The sequence below is a fragment of the Mustela lutreola genome, chromosome 12 (assembly GCF_030435805.1).
Source record: "Mustela lutreola isolate mMusLut2 chromosome 12, mMusLut2.pri, whole genome shotgun sequence".
NCBI classification, from domain to species: Eukaryota; Metazoa; Chordata; class Mammalia; order Carnivora; family Mustelidae; genus Mustela; species Mustela lutreola.
The window spans coordinates 31,073,247-31,091,882 of NC_081301.1; the positions used below are offsets into that span (position 1 = coordinate 31,073,247).

At 39.9% G+C, this 18,636-nt stretch overlaps 1 protein-coding gene across 1 annotated transcript in view; it reads left to right on the forward strand.

The window, feature by feature from the left end:
• ERP44 (endoplasmic reticulum protein 44) overlaps positions 1-18,636 on the forward strand; it is a 93,283-nt gene that overhangs the window by 67,978 nt on the left and 6,669 nt on the right. Inside the window, exons 8-10 of the mRNA XM_059143537.1 lie at positions 1,048-1,164; positions 5,974-6,085; positions 7,021-7,162. Of these exons, the coding sequence (XP_058999520.1) occupies positions 1,048-1,164; positions 5,974-6,085; positions 7,021-7,162 (371 nt within the window). The remainder of the gene's footprint in view (positions 1-1,047; positions 1,165-5,973; positions 6,086-7,020; positions 7,163-18,636) is intronic.

Consider the following 18,636-nt stretch of genomic DNA (forward strand, 5'->3'; position numbering starts at 1 on the left):
ATTTGCAGTGTCTTGATACACTAAAGGTTTTGATTTTTATGAAGTCCTGTGAATGAATTTTTTGCTTAGAAAGCTCATTTCCCATTCTGAATTCAGATAACTGTTTGCCTGTATTTTCTGCAAGTGCGTTTCATTAATAGTAGGTTACGTAGTGTGACTATCTCCAGATTATCAGAATCCAGTACCATTGGCTCATAAGTGCACGGGCTCGGAATGAGACTCCATTTTAATGTCCAATCTGCTGCCTTTCTAGGTGTGTAACTCCAGGAAAGTCTCTTAGCTTCTCTGTCCTTTGGTTTGTTCATTCATAAAAATAGCTGTGATTACATGAGTCCTTGCCTTATGGGGATGTTTCAGGGATTCACATAGTGAACACATAGAAAGTGCTTACAACAAATAGAGCTTGTAAGTCTACTTACAAGTATACAGTAAGTTTACTCAGTTAACGGCAGCTATTATTTTTGTTGTCATTTTAAGCACTTCATTAATACTGATTTTGAGTGAATTGTGGAAAGAGATACTGTAGGTAAGTAATATTAGAGATAGCAATGCCTTAGATTTATATATATATATAGTATCTTTTATTTCTCAAGGCCTTTTCCTTGGAAGTTTCCAAATTTTCTTCTAACATTTTTAACTCTAAGGGATAGCTGAGTTAATTAATTTGGATAATTATTTTTCACAATGCCCACCATTGGTGAAGATACATCAGTAACTAAACGAGGGCCCTGCGCGAAAGCACCCACTGTGTCTGAGGAAGCCAGCAAGGGGCCCGTGTGGCTGGAGAGCAGCTGCACACAAAACAATTAATTGACTCAGATCTAAGGAAAAGCAGAAGGCTTAAACATCATGGGTTGGTTAACTAGGCCTCTGATAAATACAAAATTTTACAGCTCTCTTTCTTGGAAGTTCCATGGTTTTTGTTTTTGGAGGGGGGCGTTTCGCTTGATTTTTGTACACCCTGTAGATTTTCTCATAGTTGGCTTTGAGAATGTGTTTTTGCTAGCACAGGTTAGATTTAATTATTTTTCCCTGCTTTTGTAACAGCATTCTGCTCCAGATATGGTATACTTGGGATCTATGACAAATTTCGATGGGACTTACAATTGGATTCAAGATAAATGTGTTCCTCTTGTTCGAGAAATAACATTTGAAAATGGAGAGGTATGACTTTCTGATGTGTGTTGTCTTTAATTCAGATTTCTGAAAGAGCAAGCTTCCTCCAGCTATCTTACTATTTGCTACACATTTACCACTTGGGACAATCATACAGTGAACAGAAATATGTCGTAGCCATTTCTGTAATAGAGGCCGTTGGTTCTTAGCCTTCGCAGTCCCAGAACCCCTCTCCATTGCATTTCTAGCAGTAGCCTTGAAAAGGAATTGGACCATGCCTCTCAGGTGATTCTGATACTCCCCCTTGGTTAAGGGGATGCCCTATAGAAGCAGTGCTGTACAGATTTTAGTTAGAATTAATTATATTAGTTAGAATTAATTTTGCCATAAAAAGGTTTTTCTGATTCCTGTCTATCCTAAAAGATGAAATCGTGTTCTTTCATCATAGTAATGAAAGCAGTTATCAGATGGTATCTTATAACTGTCCTCAGCGATCCCATGCTCCTGAAATAAAGTCCATCCAAACTCTTACAGCTCCCACGAAAACAAAACACAAAAGTCTAATATTGGAGGAACACGTACAAAGAGCTGTGTTGTCTATGAGGCACATGAGAGAGCTGTGCATTACACATGGAAGAATTTTAAGTGTATCGTTCAGGTTTTAAATATATAGTTGAAATTTTCACATAGCTATATAACTACCACCTCGTCAGGGGTCGGCAGTTCTGTCGAGAGTCAGGTGCTGAATATTTTAGGCTCTGCATATGTGGCCCAGAAGCAGCCTTGTATGACGTCTGGGCCCATGTGGGGACGTTGCAGTAAAGCTTGCTTGCTTGCATCTTTCCTGGTTTGTCAAGGGAACGTCCGGCTACTTTTCTCGGTTCTCTAGGCTTTGCGTATGTTTAGCTGAATGTATTTGTTTATTGCTTTAGCTTATTTAGTCCTCAGAGGCCCAGAAAGATTTAGTAACTTGTCACAATTACTCATCTGCTTTGGTAGTTCTTTCTCTCTCTCTTTTTTTTCAAAATGTACATTCTCTTCTTTATATTTTAATTAATTGACTTTTGAAATTATGGTATAATTAACATAGTTTCTATTAGTTTCAAGTGTGCAGTACAGTGATTCAGTAGTTCCATACATCACCCCATGCTCACCACAAGTGCAATGCTTAATTCCTAGTACCTGTTTCACCGACCCCCCACCCCTTCCTTCTGCTAACCATCAGTGTGGTCTCTGTAGTTAAAAGAGTTTGTTATTTGATTCGTGTCTCTTTTCCCCTTTGCTCATTTGTTTCTTAAATTCCACACTTGAATGAAATCCTAATATTTGTCTTTCCCTGACTGATTTTACTTAGCCGTATACCCTCTAGATCCATCCATGTTGTTTCAGATGGCAAGATGTCATTCTTTTTATGGCTGAGCAATATTGCAGTGTGTGTACATATACATAAGTGTATGCACACATAACATACATATAGTACATATACCACCATATATATATATATATATATATGAGGTGGCATGCATATATATGTGTGTGTGTGTGTGTGTGTGTGTGTGTATGCATATATATATATGCATGCCACCTCTTCTTTATCCATTTACTTGTGGATGGAACTTGGGTTGTTTCCATAGATAGTTTGGCTGTTGTAAGTAATACTGCAATAAACATAGGGATGCATATGTCTTTTCAAATTAGTGTTTTTGTTTTCTTTGGATAAATACCCAGTAGTGGAATTACTGGGTCATATGGTGATTCTATTTTTAATTTTTTAAAGAACATCCATACTGTTTTTTACTTCGGCAGTTCTTACAAAAATAGTTTCTAACACAGAGTCAACACGTATAGACCTGGAAAAATCTTAAACAATAAATAGGGCTCCTCTGCCCACCCCCATAGTAGCTCACACATTTTAGAATCTCTCTTTTAAATCTCAAATCTTTAGATTTTTTTGTTTGTTTGTTTAGATTTTATTTATTTATTTGAGAGAGAGACAGTGAGAGAGAGCATGAGCAAGGAGAAAGTCAGAGAGAGAAGCAGACTCCCCGTGGAGCTGAGAGCCTGATGCGGGACTCGATCCCGGGACTCCGGGATCATGACCTGAGCCGAAGGCAGTCGTCCAACCAACTGAGCCACCCAGGCGTCCCTCAAGTCTTGAGGATTTCAATTACATGTTGTAAACCACTACCCAAAATCATTTAAACTACAAGGAAAGATTTGATATCCCCTAAAGTTGGTTGTCTGGATAACCCTCCCCTGGGGGGATATCTTTTAAGACTGATTTCGTAAAGAATATGTTGGTGTGGACACAGGTAAACTTTGGGAGCCCAGGCCACATGAACTGTCAGCTACTGTGTTAATGTGTGTAAATTGATACAGCAAACTAATTGACATGGATGTATTCAAATTACTCATCTGTTCATTACTTCTCCTAATAGTTGTTAGTGCTACCATATCTTTGCTTAGTTTAATAAAGCAATACATTATATTTGTTTTTACTTTGAACCTAGCTCTTAAATTTTCTAGAAGGTGACTGCTGAGTCTTATTTCCCAATTAATATTTATTCAGCAACATCTGTCTTCATTTATTCAGTCATAGGTTGATTGCACAATATTGTGTATAGTAATTTGTGAGTGAAAGAGAAGTAAAGTGAGATTCTCTGTTTTTAAGAGGTTTTCGGTCCAGTAGTTTGCATGTGCAGGTAATGTAACATTAAAGACATGCCTCATGAGGGGCACTCTGAAAACATTCTGGGAATTCAGAGGAGAGAATTCATTTTACCTTTAGCAGAAATGAGGTAGAAATCAGGGATGACTTTCTTGAAGAGGCATTTGGGTCCTGTAACAAAAGGACAAAAAAAACTAGAAGTACTCATGGAACTAGGGAAGTAAGAGGAGGGGCCTGTGCATTACTATTGAGTGGTGAAGGCACTGGTTGGACTTTGAAGTGGCAACCTCAAACAGGAAGTTGGGAATCCAGACTTGGACTGTGGACTGGAACAGGGCTTGGAGATGGAGAAGGAACCGGTTAGTGATGATGGAGATTGTTGGACTAGTTGAAGTTGCCAGGCTAGAGCAGAGGAGTCCAAAGACAGAACTGTGGGAGTAGAAGCAATGAATGTGTTGGGGAAAGAAAAAAAAAACTAAGCTAAAGAAATAAAAAGTGAGGAGGAAGAAGTTGTAAGCTTGCTAAAAGATCAGTGTGGTGTTGGGGCTACGGGGGAAGAGAGATGGAAAGCAACTACTCAGGAGCGAGTGTGGGTTTTCTTCTCGGAGTGGTGCACACATTCTGAAATTGGGTAGTATTGATGTTTGAAAACCGTGTGAATATAATAAAACCCACCAAATTGTACACTTTAAATGATGAATTTTGGGACTCCTGGGTGGCTCAGTCAGTTAAGCATCTGCCTTTGGCTCAGGTCATGATCCCAAGGCCCTGGGATCAAGTCCCCGATTGGGCTCCTTGCCTAGTGGGGAGCCGACTTCTCTGTTTGCCTGCCACTCCTGCTGCTTGTGCACATGTGTGCTCTCTCTCTCTCTGACAAATAAATAAAATATTAAAAAAATAAAATGATGAATTTTATGGTATTCAGATTATATCTCAATTGAAAAAGGTAAACGTGACAAGAAGCTTAATAATTTATTCTGTATATGAGTGTAACAGGCTTCAACACGGAGATGGAAACTATAAGCAAACTCATGCCCTAGAAAATAGGTTCCAGTTTCAGGTTTTTTAGCATAAAGGATGTTTGTGTTTTCTGCTGCTGTGATTCCTAAATTACAGAAAGACACACAAGAGGTTAGTTGATGGAAATAATTTTATTTTAATAATTTTATTATGAAGCCCTTTCTGGACTTTTACTTATGAGTCAGAACTTAACATTTGTCAGAGAGAATAAATGATGAAAATCTGCTGTCTACTCATCACATTTAGCTTGATTTTTCCCCAATAGCAATAATACAAATTTTTAAGGCAGTCAGTAATTTTTGAGGTGCTTTTGTGTTTGTACCTTGTACAGACACATACACATCTATAGTGGCAGGTACTTGTTAATAATGTCCCTACATTATGTATTGGTTAAAAGCTGGCTGTCTTGTGGGGCTTTTGTCTTTTGCTCTGAATAAAACACTTTTCAGCTTTGGGTAGTTCTCATGTAAGTGGAGTGGTTTTTGCAATAAACTTTAGAAAAAGCATGTTTCCTAGTTAGATTTATTTGTTCCTGGTACACTCACTCAATTTTTCAGTGTTACTTACGAAGACTGAAAATACTAATCATGTTCACCCCATCCTAAAGTCAACATCTTCATAAAGAACCAGCATAGTTCCTCCTTCAGTCAACTCATTTCTTAAATGTCATGGTTTCATCTAAAAGGAGCTGATAGGGGCGCCTGGGTAGCTCAGTGGGTTAAAGCCTCTGCCTTCGGCTCAGGTCATGATCCCAGGGTCCTGGGATCGAGCCCCGCATCGGGCTCTCTGCTCAGCAGGGAGCCTGCTTCCTCCTCTCTCTCTGCCTGTCTCTCTGCCTCCTTGTGATCTCTGTCAAATAAATAAATAAAATCTTAAAAAAAATAAATAAATAAAAATAAAAGGAGCTGATAGAACAGCCCAGTGGTTACTTTAAGGCAGATCAGTTCCAGCCCTAGAGCAGGACATGTGAGTCCTCTGATTGCCTGGGTACTTAAGGGAGAGGACATGGGTTCCTTCTTCCCGTGAGGCTAACGTTTGTTTACACCATTGAACCTTTTCTTCTGGCATGTTGAAACCGTTATGCATGTTAACGTGGGTTGGGTTCAGGTTGTTCCTATCTAGAGCAATGGCAAGGCCTGATAATTCTTATTGAATACTTCTGTATACAGGAATTGACAGAAGAAGGACTGCCTTTTCTCATACTCTTCCACATGAAAGAAGATACGGAAAGTTTAGAAATATTCCAGAATGAAGTAGCCCGACAATTAATAAGTGAAAAAGGTAGACAGATTAAGGTGTTTATTTTCAGCCTTTCTTCTGTCCCTCCCCTTCCCCATTACATGCATATCCATGCAAACATATTTGGGTTAAAAATTTAAAAAGTAATGTTAACTCTGTTCAACCCCTGAATTGACATGTCCGCATGGGGGTGGGATGCATAAGTAGAGCTACTACGAAGTAGTGGCTTTTAAAACAAACACATGACCATATTAGCTCCCCCCAAATCAAATAGCATGAAAAGTGGGGTCATGGGTAGACAATGTTAGTTTTAGGTACTTTCTTCCAGTACCTTGATACTTGCCTGTCCCTTTCTAATGGATAGTCCCAGAGAGATCACTGAGAGAACTTACATAGTCTAACATTTATTTCTAAATAAAAGGAAGTTGACTAGTTCCCTACAGGGTTCTCCAAACCACCAGAAAGGAGTTTGAGTTTTTACCCACTTTTCCTGTGTAGTGAGAGAATAAAGTCAGGGCACTGTGTAGAGCCCTGTTCTTATTAGTCACGTAATAAGTATTTTGGGGCTGGATTATATTAAATGTCAACCAGTAGGTATGGAAGGGCTTCCTTGAGGAAGTGAAAATGGGCCCTTGAGAACAGCGCATTGTCAGTTTCATGAACTTGCTCACAACTGAGACCTGGGTAGGTAATTGCCCATTCAAGGAAAATAAAAAAAAAAAAAACTACCATAGCATTTGAATTCAGGTTGAGTTCATATAATTTCTCAGGAAATTATACCCTGCCCTAAGCACTAAATTCTACCTATTTCAAATGTAATATTTAGGTTGAAGTTTTTCTGATCTATATTACTCTAAAACATGTTGGTTTTTAATTAATTCGTTAATTATGTCATTTTTCATGAACTTAGCAATCTTATGAGACTACAGTCCAGAAAATTCTAATCTGCCTCTCTAAAAATTCTGTTTTCTATAAAGGTACAATAAACTTTTTGCATGCGGACTGTGACAAATTTAGACATCCACTTTTGCACATACAGAAAACTCCAGCAGACTGCCCTGTCATAGCTATTGACAGCTTTAGGCACATGTATGTGTTTGGAGACTTCAGGGATGTATTGTAAGTATTCTCTTTTTTTCTTCTTAAATTACTGATATGTGTCTCAAAAATGAACTTAAAACCATTGTTTGAACATTTTAAATAATCCTGTTTTGAACCAGTAATACTTTGTTATTTGGATGGAGAAGGTTTTATTTTTCATTCTAGAGTGTGGTATAAGTGTGAGAGTTCTGATATATTCCTATAGAAATGCCAGAATTAGGTGATCTTAATGCTTGGGAATGAATCTCTGAAAGAAAATGTTTGCCCTTCCAGAAGTTAATTCTGAATTCAATGTGGTGTTTGTCCGCATGTCGAGAAAAAGATTCTAGTCCCAGGTCAGGTTAAAGGTAATCGGTAGTATCACTGCTCACTGTGGTGTGTAAGACCCAGAAGATGGCCATGGCTAGGCCTGTCTGTGGGTATGAGCACGAACCTTTCAGGAGCAGGTAAGGTTTCTGACTCGGTTCTCCATTCTCCATTCTTAGCTCTTCATAGTATAAATAAATATGTTACCTCTGTCTCTACAACAGATATTAGATTTTTATCTGCTTTTGGAGATGTTAAATACAATGGTTAAAAAATGGAGATGTTTCTTCATGTATGAAAGTTTTAAGCAATAGGTATTAATTCAAACTAGACCTCTTCTTTTAAATTTATTTAAGTACCCTGTTTTATGTCCAGAGATTAAATTGCACAGTTAGAGGATGACTTGAAATCTGCTGCAGAATGAATTACCTCACTCACGACTCAGTATTTCATTATAGAGATGTAGTTGTTTGATAGAAGAATCTCAATCTTCTGCATAGCAGACCCAGATTTGTGTTCTGTCTTGGGCTAGTCACTTAACTTCTCTGATCTTGTTTCTTTACACTTAAAATATGGTTGGTGATATGATTTACCTGATGGAATTGCTAAGAAAATTAATGAGAGATGATGGTTGTGTTAGGAACCATAAGGTACTAACAAATATTTGTTCTTTTTACTTTACCTACACTCAAAAGAATACTCTTTAGTCTATCAGCTCATGAAATACTTACGTAGGTCTTTTGTAAATTCTTTATTTGTGAGATACATATAACATAAAATTTACGATTTTAACGATCTTAAAGAGTAAAATTTGGTGGTATAATGTTCACAATGTTACACAGCCATCACTAGTACTAGTTCCAGAATTTTTTCTTCATCTTAAACAGAAATCCCATAACCCATTAAGCAATCACTTCCCATTCTGCCTCCCCTCAGCCCATGGCAACCACTAATCCATTTTCTGTTTCTGTGAATTTGTCTCTAATGGATAATTTCATGTAACTGGAATCATACAATTTGTTATCCTTTGTGTCTGACTTCTTTAACTAGGCATAACTTTTTTAAAGTTCATCAATATTTTAGCAAATATTGGCACTTCATTCCTTTTTATTACCAAATAAACTTTATTACATAGGTATACCACATTTCTTCTATTTGTCAGTTGGTGAATTTTTTAAATTATTTTAAAATTTAAATTCAGTTCATTAACATATAGTGTATTATTAGTTTCAGAGGTAGAGGTCAGTGATTCATCAGTCTTCTGTAACACCCAGTGCTGATTACATCACATGTCCTTCTTAATGTCCGTCACCCAGTAACCCCATCTTCCCCACCCCCTCCCCTTCAGCAATCCTTAGTTTGTTTCCTATGATTCAGAATCTCTTATGGTTTGTCTCTATCTCTGTTTCTGTCTTGTTTTGTTTTCCTCTCCCTTCCCCTAGGCTCCTCTGTTTTGTTTTGTTTTTTCCTTAAATTCCACATTATCAGTGAGATCCCGATCTTCTATATGACAGTCATTGTATAATATAAACCAAGTTATATAAACCAGTGGTTCAAAGTTTACTAAGACTGGGTCCTTGCCCTCAACGAACTCACAGCCAAGTAGAGAAAGGAGACAAGTAGGGCAACAGGCAGTTGTGTTTTATGACGTGAGAGGGGCTCTGACAGAGCTCAGCAGGGAGGAACTGGATCCAGGCTCTGGAGATGTGGATGCCTGAGGTGGGTCCTGAAGTTCTATACAAGCTTCTCATGGATGGAGGAGGAGACAGGGCTTGGAGAAGAGGGATGGGGGGTACTGGCAGAGACAAGAATGAAACTGTGGCTGAGTATGTGTGGATAGGAGGGGCGATGCTGAGGGATGAGGCCATGAGAAGCACGCACCGGTCAGCTCCTGAAAGCCCTTCGATGTGTTAGGGAAGTTTGACATTATCCTGAAAACACTGAAGAGTCAATGACAAGTTTGAATCCGAAGGTTATTTAAAAAAAAAAAATCCCTCTGGCTACAAACTGGGGACTAGATGGGAGGGAGTCAAAATAGAATCCAGGAGACTTCAGTCATCCAAACAAGAGTCGATGATAGACAACAAGTTGATGAATCTTGAATGAACAAATTACCTAAATAAGTTCTGGCAGTAGAACTAAAGCTAGAGAGGTATTTTGTAGGTGGAATAGGAGGACTTGGTATCTAATAAATGGGTGAAGAGAGCGGTGAGCGATGGCCAGGAACCCAACTTGCACAGCTAAGTGGGTTAGCCATTAACTGAGCTGGAGCACTCAGTAGAGGAGCAGCCTTGTGGTAAAGGAAATGAGTTTTCTTTCCTGGCACACTGAAGTTGAGGTGCCAGGGGCCACGAAGGAGGCCTTTCCAGTAGGGAGTTGACATGGCTCCAGGATTCAGTAGGGAGATAAGGGCGGGGTCTCAAACACACAAGAATGTAGCCCAAGTTATTGAAACAGACGTGATGATTTAGCACAGGGCTGAAAGTGGAGCCCTGATGAATGCCAGCCTTTAAGGAGAGGACAGAAGAAGGAACATGTGTGAAAGACTCAGAAGAAGGAGGAATCAAAGAAATGAACGAAAAACCAGAGAAGAGTAATATGGAGGAGCACTTTAAGCAGGAAGGACTGCTCAATCAGAAGGATGAAAGATCTGTTAGATTTGCTCCCTGGAAAGGCTGTGTTGCATGAATCAAAGAGTACTGTTTGGGGAGGAGATGGAGATTTGATGATGAAAATTGTTGCAAGAAGCTGGCCTCTAAAGGGAAAGAAAACTAAGGGGATAGGCCCAGAGAGACAGGATAAAGAGAGGTTTTGGCTTTTCTTTCTCTCTCTCTCTCTTTTTTTTCCCCCACCCCCTTAGAGTACAAGAAACTAGCCATGATTAAGTGCTTGTGGGAAAGAACCAAATGGATTGAAGAATTACTGTAACGACAGGAAGAAGAGGGCCTCATTGATCATGCAGAGCCATAAGGGGCACAGAGGGAATGAGAAGCAAAAGAAAGAACCTTTTTCCTTTCCCATGAGAAAGAGAGGAAAGGAAGGGTGCATTCCTTTGGGGGTATTTGGGACTTCTGGTGTTAGTGACATTAGCAGAAGACCACAGACATTCCTGTCCAGTTCTTGTTTTTAACTGTGGTTGGGAAGCAAGATCATTTACTGAGAGTGATGAGGCAGGGAGATGAGAGGCAGGACTGTGCTAGGTTTTATAAGGAAGAGGAGTGACCCAGAAAGCCGTGTGAAAGGTCCAGACCTCCCTAGCATCCCAGTGGAACTGCTTCGGTTTCCTTAGCAAGCGTGAACATTGCTCTGCGGGGCTGATGGAAATGTCTTACCTGCTTGGGGGTCCTCTTCCTCTCATTTCTTAGCCTTGCTTCCTGAAGCTACAATCTGAAGCTTAAAGAATGAGCTTTTTGAAAGAGGGTAGTTCTAGTGTCTGGTCCCGCCTCAAGAGCTTCCAGGCAGAGAGACTGTGCTTGGCATTAAAAATCCTGTCTTATGCGTGGCTTGTTCCTATGAAGTTGCTAGCACGTTTCCCTACCTCTCACAGGGGCTAAATCTCCGGTTGTTTACCTCTTTACTTTCACTGCAGACTTGCAGCCCCAATTACAAAGTCTCGTATTAGTGGAAGTCAACAGGATACTGACTTTACTACCAGTTGGCAACCAGACTATGCCCAACTTTGGCTTTTGTTCCTGGGAGCCCTGTTTTACACATCAAGGGACATCTTTGAGGATTTCCATCTTGGCCGTCTTAAGTTTTCTTCTGCAGTTTTGAAGTCAGATTTAAGTGCTCCTTTGGCACTTCCAGTCCCATCTTGGGGTCTGGTGGTCACAGAACCCAACTAAGACAAGTAGGTGTCTTCATTATCACATGACCCAGTCCCCCTATTCTCTAGTCCTAGTTTACTGGACCAAGAGGTGGGCATTTGACCAGGAAAAACTAATCTGTCAGCTGGCAGCATTCTACTTATGCCCTGGTGTAAAAAGAAACTGCACCAGTAAGATTCTCCAGAGAAATCTGGAAAAGGGAAATAGTCCTCCTCTATCCTGCAAGTGTTCAGTCCTGTGAGTAGGGAGGGAGAGAAGAGAATTGATTACATTTGAAGCTCTTTGAAACAAATTACTTCTTTAATTTCTCCCTTAGGTGCCTGATTTTCCCTCCTAGGCACTGTTCACTCTAATATTTTTAATTGTAAGGAGGCACATGCTGTGTGAGCTACAGACTGAGCCTATGTGAATAGATGTTGGTGTTAAAAATCAAAATATGTAGCAAAGTGAATCTGACACATTTCATGGCTTGCATAATTGTTATTGTGCTGCATGGTAATTAAGGCTTAAATGATAAGCAGTTTCTATAAATTACTGTAATTACTATTACTTTTAGTAACTCAGCATTTCTGGGGTCAGTCGGAGGAAGTAGTTGTGGTAAGCAGCAAGAAAGCAGATTTATGCTACATGGTCTCCTCCCACGCCAGAGCTGGCATGGCATTGGGGTAGGGGGACATGTGCTATTGACCTACCCTTATTTCAGAGAAACTGAGCCTTAGGGGGGTAACATAGCTCGCAAGACCACACAACTAACTAGTGGGAGGCCTGGGATTCATGTCGAAGCATATTGAACCGGAGTCCCAAGCTTTTAACCCATCCTATCAAAGTCGTTCCATTTTCAGTACATACAAAAAGCAGTGTAAGTTTGAATGTCAAAGATGTTTGAAGAGATAGTACTTGTACCTGAAACTAAATCACAGATCTGTGAATCTTTTTTTTTTCCTATAGATTGACCAGATTGATTTCTTGCCAAATGTAAAGGAATAGATTTTACATGTAGAGGAAAAGAATTGGGGGGGGGGGGGTATTAGGAAGCTAAGAGCACATAAGGGCAGGTCTAGGAAATGGTCTACAGCCCCAGGAGGAGAAAATAGATGGTGGTGTGTGGCAGAAGGCTATCGAAGGACTTTCAAGAGAAACTCACCTTCTAAAAAATTGTTGCCAGTGGATGCCGTACCGTGTGTACCTTTGCTGAAATGTGCGTACGTAGTGCTGCTGGGGCCCCGGACACGGGAAAGGGCAGACAGGCCTCAGAGCCCTCCTGGGAAAAGGGAGCAGGAGTCCCCCAGCTCTGGGATCTAGGTCATTTATCCCAGATCGCGAAATCACCAAAAATTATCATAATTCCTTAAACTACTTGGTCTGGGAAACCAGCGTGTGAGGGGCGGCTGCAGTGGGGAGATGGGAGGGGCGGGACAGAACAGAAACCGAGGGTAAGGGTCGCACTAACTCAGCGGCTTGCTCCTCTGCCGTGGCAAATCCGCCTGCCTCCTGAACTCGGAGAGCAAACCAGGAGCCAGGCGTAATGATACAGCACTGGGAGGGAGAGGTAGAAGAAGCTTTTTAAACCAGGTCACCATTCGGTCTCTTAATGCTGAGAATTCCGTTTTGTTCTTCATGATTTAGGTGCTCCTGCCCCCCAGCCAAATGAGGCTTTTTTAAGTAGAAAAAATAGGTACTGAGAAAGCTGCTTAAAAGGCAAATTTTATTTATTTAGGATTTTTTTTTAATCTCTTACTATACCAGCTGCTTTGTGACAGCATTAGATGTTCAATAAATGTTTTGATTAATTTGCTCTTAATCTGCTTATTTTACATTTAAGAGTTTGACTACTTCGGATAAACATCTGCACGTCGGGAACATATCCTAGTATTGATCAACCAGCTATTGGCCCCGTTGTTCCCTTCCTGTGCTAGTCACCTCTGTAGTTGTGATTTTTCTGGCTGCGTCTCTCCTGTCAGCCACAGGGCAGCGCACACAGTAGGCCGAGTCCCTAAACACCATTTTTACTCTCCGGGAATATACTTCCCAGTCAGCCGGCATTGGTTGCCTTCTCACAAGTCCTTTATATGTTACACGTTGTTACATTTTACCTTATTTGGACCTACCAGCAAGATAAACCTGAGACTCGGACAGCGGCAGGCTCTGTGCCAGCTTCACTTTCTGTTTTGTGTGTGTTCTCAGTTTCTGTAAGAAGCTTATAAAACAGGTGTTTCTGCTTTTACAGTGAAGATCTAAAGCTCTGAAAGACTGAGTAACTTTACTAACGCCAAGTCACTAAAGAGGCAAAATGGTGAGCAGTTTAGGGTGCTCAGACACCAGATCGAGACTGCTCAGATGGCAATTCCAGGCTGTGACCTACCAGTTCTATCACTCCCGGCGATTTCTTACCGCCTCTGCCTCGGTTTCCTCACCTGTCAGATGGGAATGCTAACAGTATCTACTTCATAGGGTATTAACTGAATGTGTCTATCTACAGCTCTTAAAACGGTGTCTGATAACGTGGTAAGGTACTATGATAAGGCTATATTGCTTGTTACAGGAAATAATCAGATTCAAATCTAAGTCATTAGACTATAAAAATAGTACAATTAAGTAAGCAGGTGTTGTTTTCATTTTACAAATGAGAAAGCTGACACTCAAAGAGGTCAAGTAACTTTAAGGGCAAAATACTGTGTTCTTACTACTATAGTACATTACTGTATAAGTTAAAAAGTAGAGTGAACAATACTAGGAAATCTAATCCAGCAATACAGAAAAAAAGAACAATATACAACTAAGTGGGGTTTATCCCAAGTGTGCAAGGCTAATCCAACATTCAGAAACCAGTCAGTGTAATTCAGCATATTAATGAATAACAGAAAAACTGATCACATTAACACATGCTGAAGCATTTGACAAAATTCAACATGCATTCATGACAAAAATGCTTAATAAACTAGGGTGTGGAAACTTCCTCAGTCTGATAAAGAACCTGCAGCTAATATTGTATTTCATAGTGAAAGACTGAATACTTTCCCCTTGAAATCAGGAACCAGGCAATGATGTTTACTGTTTCTGTGTATGTGTGCATTTAACATGTCCTTTGTTCCTTTATTTCTGAGTATAAAAAATTTTATGTTCTTTGCGAATAATTCTGGAAGTTAATAAAATGCCAGAGAATAAATTTAAAATCATGCACAAATGCACAAACCAGAGACCTAGACACTTGTGTGTTATAAATGCCATCAGGGCCATGCTAGTTGATGAATTATCTTTTTAATTTGCCCACGCATTATAAACATCTTCCCATGTGATTAAAATTTTTTCTTTTACTTTTAATGGCCAGTTTGCCTTTGTATGGGTTTTATGATTTAACCCGTTGTTTGAATCCAGGTTTTCCTGTGAACAAATGAGTAACACACTTCAACTAATGGGACTTGACCAGACCCGTCCTCATTGACATTCTTGCTGTTTCTGGTGCCGTGGAGTACCGTCTCCTTGACTTCGGTGACACCATCATGGTTTTCCTTTTTTTTGGCTCTTTCATTGTTTTTTCTGATTGTGCTTCTTGTCTTTGACCCCTTTTGGTAATAATCAGAGCTGTGCTGTCCAGTATGACAGCTGCCTGCTCTGTATGAATACTGGTTTTAATTAAAATGATGTAGAATGTAGAAGTCTGTCTCAGGTGCTCTGACTGCTCAGTGGCCATATGTGGGTAGCGGCTACTGTATTTGACAGCACGGATACACAACGTTTTCTATACTCACTAAAAGTTCTGTTGGACATTCTGTTGCTGTCAGTGGGCATGCAGTTGTAAGGAACAGAAACTCACTCCATGGAGCTCAAAGTGAGGGGTTTGTGCTGGAAACTACAGGAACCGGACCAGGAGCTGAGTTGCAGGAGGTACAGATGACCCGCGCTGCTGGAAAGTGCTGGGCCAGCTACTCCCTTCCCTTCCTCTGGGGCCCAAAAGCTCTTTCTGGGCTCCTCTCTTCACAGCGGCTCCATCCTTCTCTCCCGATACCAGCTTCTCCCTCTCTGTGCCATAACTTCTGCATGGATGGGGTTCTGATGTACCGGGACAGTTGTAGCCTGAACCTGGTAGGACTTCCAGCTCTAATCATTTGATCGTGCTCCCTACCTCTCTTAGTTCGCATTCTCCAGATATCTGCCTCAAGCCACATAGATTGGTTCCTTCTCTACCCCTAGTTACTTGTCTTCCCCTCCTTTTTTCAACTTTATTGAGGCATAGTTGACCAAACTGCTTGTATTATATAACATATTTTGATGTATGTATACACTGAAATAATTACCACTGAGTCAAGCAAATTAACGTATCCATTACCTCACTTTTGGGGGGGGTGAGAGCAGTTAAAACCTCACTCTCAGCAAATTTCAAGTATATAATATAGTATTAATAACTGTAGTCAAATTGCTCTACATTAGATTTCTAGAATGTAATCTTCCTATAGCTGAAACTGTACAGTTAACCAACATTTTTGCATTTCCTTCCACACCCTCCTGCTCTGGTCCCTTGTAACTGCTCGTCTACACTGTGCTTCTGTAAGTTCTGCTCTTTTAGATTCCACGTGAAGTGAGATCGTGCAGTGTTTGTCTTTCTGTGTCTCCCTTATTTCACTTAGTATAGTTTCCTCCAGGTTCATTCATATTGTTGTAAATGACAGGATTTCCTTCTTTATTAAGGCTGAACAATATTCCTGTGTGTGTGTGTACACCATATTTTTCTTATCTATTCATCGGTAGATGGATTCTTGGGTTCTTTCTGTATCTTGGATATTCAGAGTAATGCAGTGAACATGGGAGTGAAGATAACTCTTTAAGACAATGCTTTGATCTCCTTCGGGTGTAAACCAAAAGTGGGATTGTTGGGTCAGATGGTAGTTCTATTTTTAATTTGTTGAGTAGCTTCCATCCATACCTCTGTAGTGAGTTTACCAGTTTACATTCCCATGAACAGTGAACAAGGTTCCCTCTCCTCCATATCCTGGCCAACACTTACTTTTTGTCTTTTTGATAAAAGCCATTCTAACAGGTGATCGCTCATTCTGGTTATGATTTCCATTTCCCTGATGACTAGTGATACTGAGCACAACCGTCCCAGATACCTGTTGGCTATTTGTAGGTTTTCTTTTGAGAAATGTCTTTCCAGGTCTTTTGCCCATTTTAAAATCAGGTTGTTTTCTTGCTCTTGAGTTATTTTTGTTCCTTTTGTTTTTTGGATATTAATCCCTTATCTGATAGATGGTTTGCAAATAGTTCCTCCCAGTTTGTAGGTTGTCTCTTCACTCTGTTTCCTTTACCGCGCAGAAGCTTTTTAGTTGGATGCAGTGGTGTGCTCTTCTTTGGGTTTGGTGCCTATGCTTTTGGGGTCATATCCAAAAAATTATTGCCCAGACCAATATCAAGAAACTTTTTCCCTATGTTTTCTTATAGTGTTACAGTTTGTCAGGTCTCGCAGTTAAGTCTTTAATCGATTTTGAGTTGATTTTTGTGTATGGTTTGAAATAATGGTCCAATTTAATTTTTCGGCCGTTGGCTATCTAGTTTTGCCAGCATCATTTATTTGGAAGACCATCCTTGGGGCGCCTGGGTGACTCAGTTAAGTGTCTTGACTCTTGATTTTGGCTTGGGTCATGAGATTGAGCTCTGCATCATGTTCCGCACTGGGTGTGGGGCCTGCTTAAGATTCTGTCTCTAGGGGCGCGCCGGTGGTTTGCCAGTCAGTTAAGTGGCTGACTCTTGGTTTTGTCTTAGGTTGCAGTCTCAAGGTCATGGGAATAGCCCTGCATCGTGCTCAGCGCGGTGGGTGCTTATGCCTCCCCCTCCATTCCCCTCCCCACACTCTCTCTTCTCTCAGATATTTAAAAAAAAAAAAAAAAAAAAAGATTTCTTTCTTTCCCTTTTGCACCCCCCACCCCGCTCATGCTCTCTCTCTCTCAAATTAAAAATACTGTACTTTCCACCTTGTGTATTCTTGGCACATTTGTCAAAGATCAGTTGATTTTGTGTGGACTTACTTCTGGGCTCTCTGTTATGATCCATTGGTTTATGTCTTTTTATACCAGTACTATACTGTTTTGGTTACTATAACTTTGTAGTATATTTTGAAATCACACAATGTGATGCCTTCATCTTTGTTCTTTTTTCTTGAGACTGCTTTTGCTTTGGCTATATTTAGGGTCTTTTGTATATTTATTGTATTATATATTTAATGTATATTTATTGTATTTTATATATTTATTTTATATTGTATACACAAAAGTATATTTTATATATTTAGGGTCTTTTGGCTATATTTAGGGTCTTTTGTGGTTTCATATGAATTTCAGAACTTTTTCTTTTTCTATGAAGAATGCCATTGGAATTTTGATAGGGATTGCACTGAATCTATAGATTGCTTTAGGTAGTATGGACATTTTAACAATATTAATATTTCCAGTCCATTCACTCACGATATCTTTCCATTTATTTGTGTCTTCTTCCATCAGTGTTTTATAGTTTTAAATATACAGCTCTTTCACCCCTGTGGCTAAATTTATTCCTAAGTATTTTATTGTTTTTGATAAAGATGTCTACTCTCGGAAAAACACATTGAGGGTTGCTAGACGGGAGATGGGTGTTATGGCGTAACTGGGTGATGAGCATTAAGGAGGGCACATGATATGATGAGCACTGGGTATTGTTATATGCAGCTGACGAATCACTGAACTCTACCTCTGAAATGAATAATATGCTATATGTTAATTAAGTGAATTTAAAAAGAAAAAAAAATGTTCACTCTCACCAGTTGTGTGATACTGGAAGTCCTAGCAAGTACCATAGGACAAAAAAATAAGTGTTTGGACTAGAAAGAAACTGTCTTCCTTTGTAGGTAGCATGATTGTGTATGTAGTAGAAATGCCCAGTAAATTCACAAGAAAGCTCCTAGAACTAATGAGTTCAGCAGGATACAAGGTCCCCTCTTAAAAAATCACTTTTATTTCCTTTTTTTTTTTTTTGAAGATTTTATTTATTCATTTGACAGAGATCACAAGTAGGCAGAGAGGCAGGCAAAGAGAGAGGAAGGGAGGCAGGCTCCCTGCTGAACAGAGAGCCCAACGTGGGGCTCGATCCCAGGACCCTGGGATGATGACCCGAGCCGAAGGCTGAGGCTTTAACCCACTGAGCCACCCAGGCGCCCCAGAAAATCACTTTTATTTCTATATTTTAACTGTGAACATTTGGAAACCCAAAAACGTTTAAATTACCATTTATAATAGGCTCCAAAAGAAAGAAAAAAGAACTATGTATACATCTAATGACAAAAACTACAAAATGCCAATGAAAGAAATCAAAGATGACCAGAATTAATGGAGA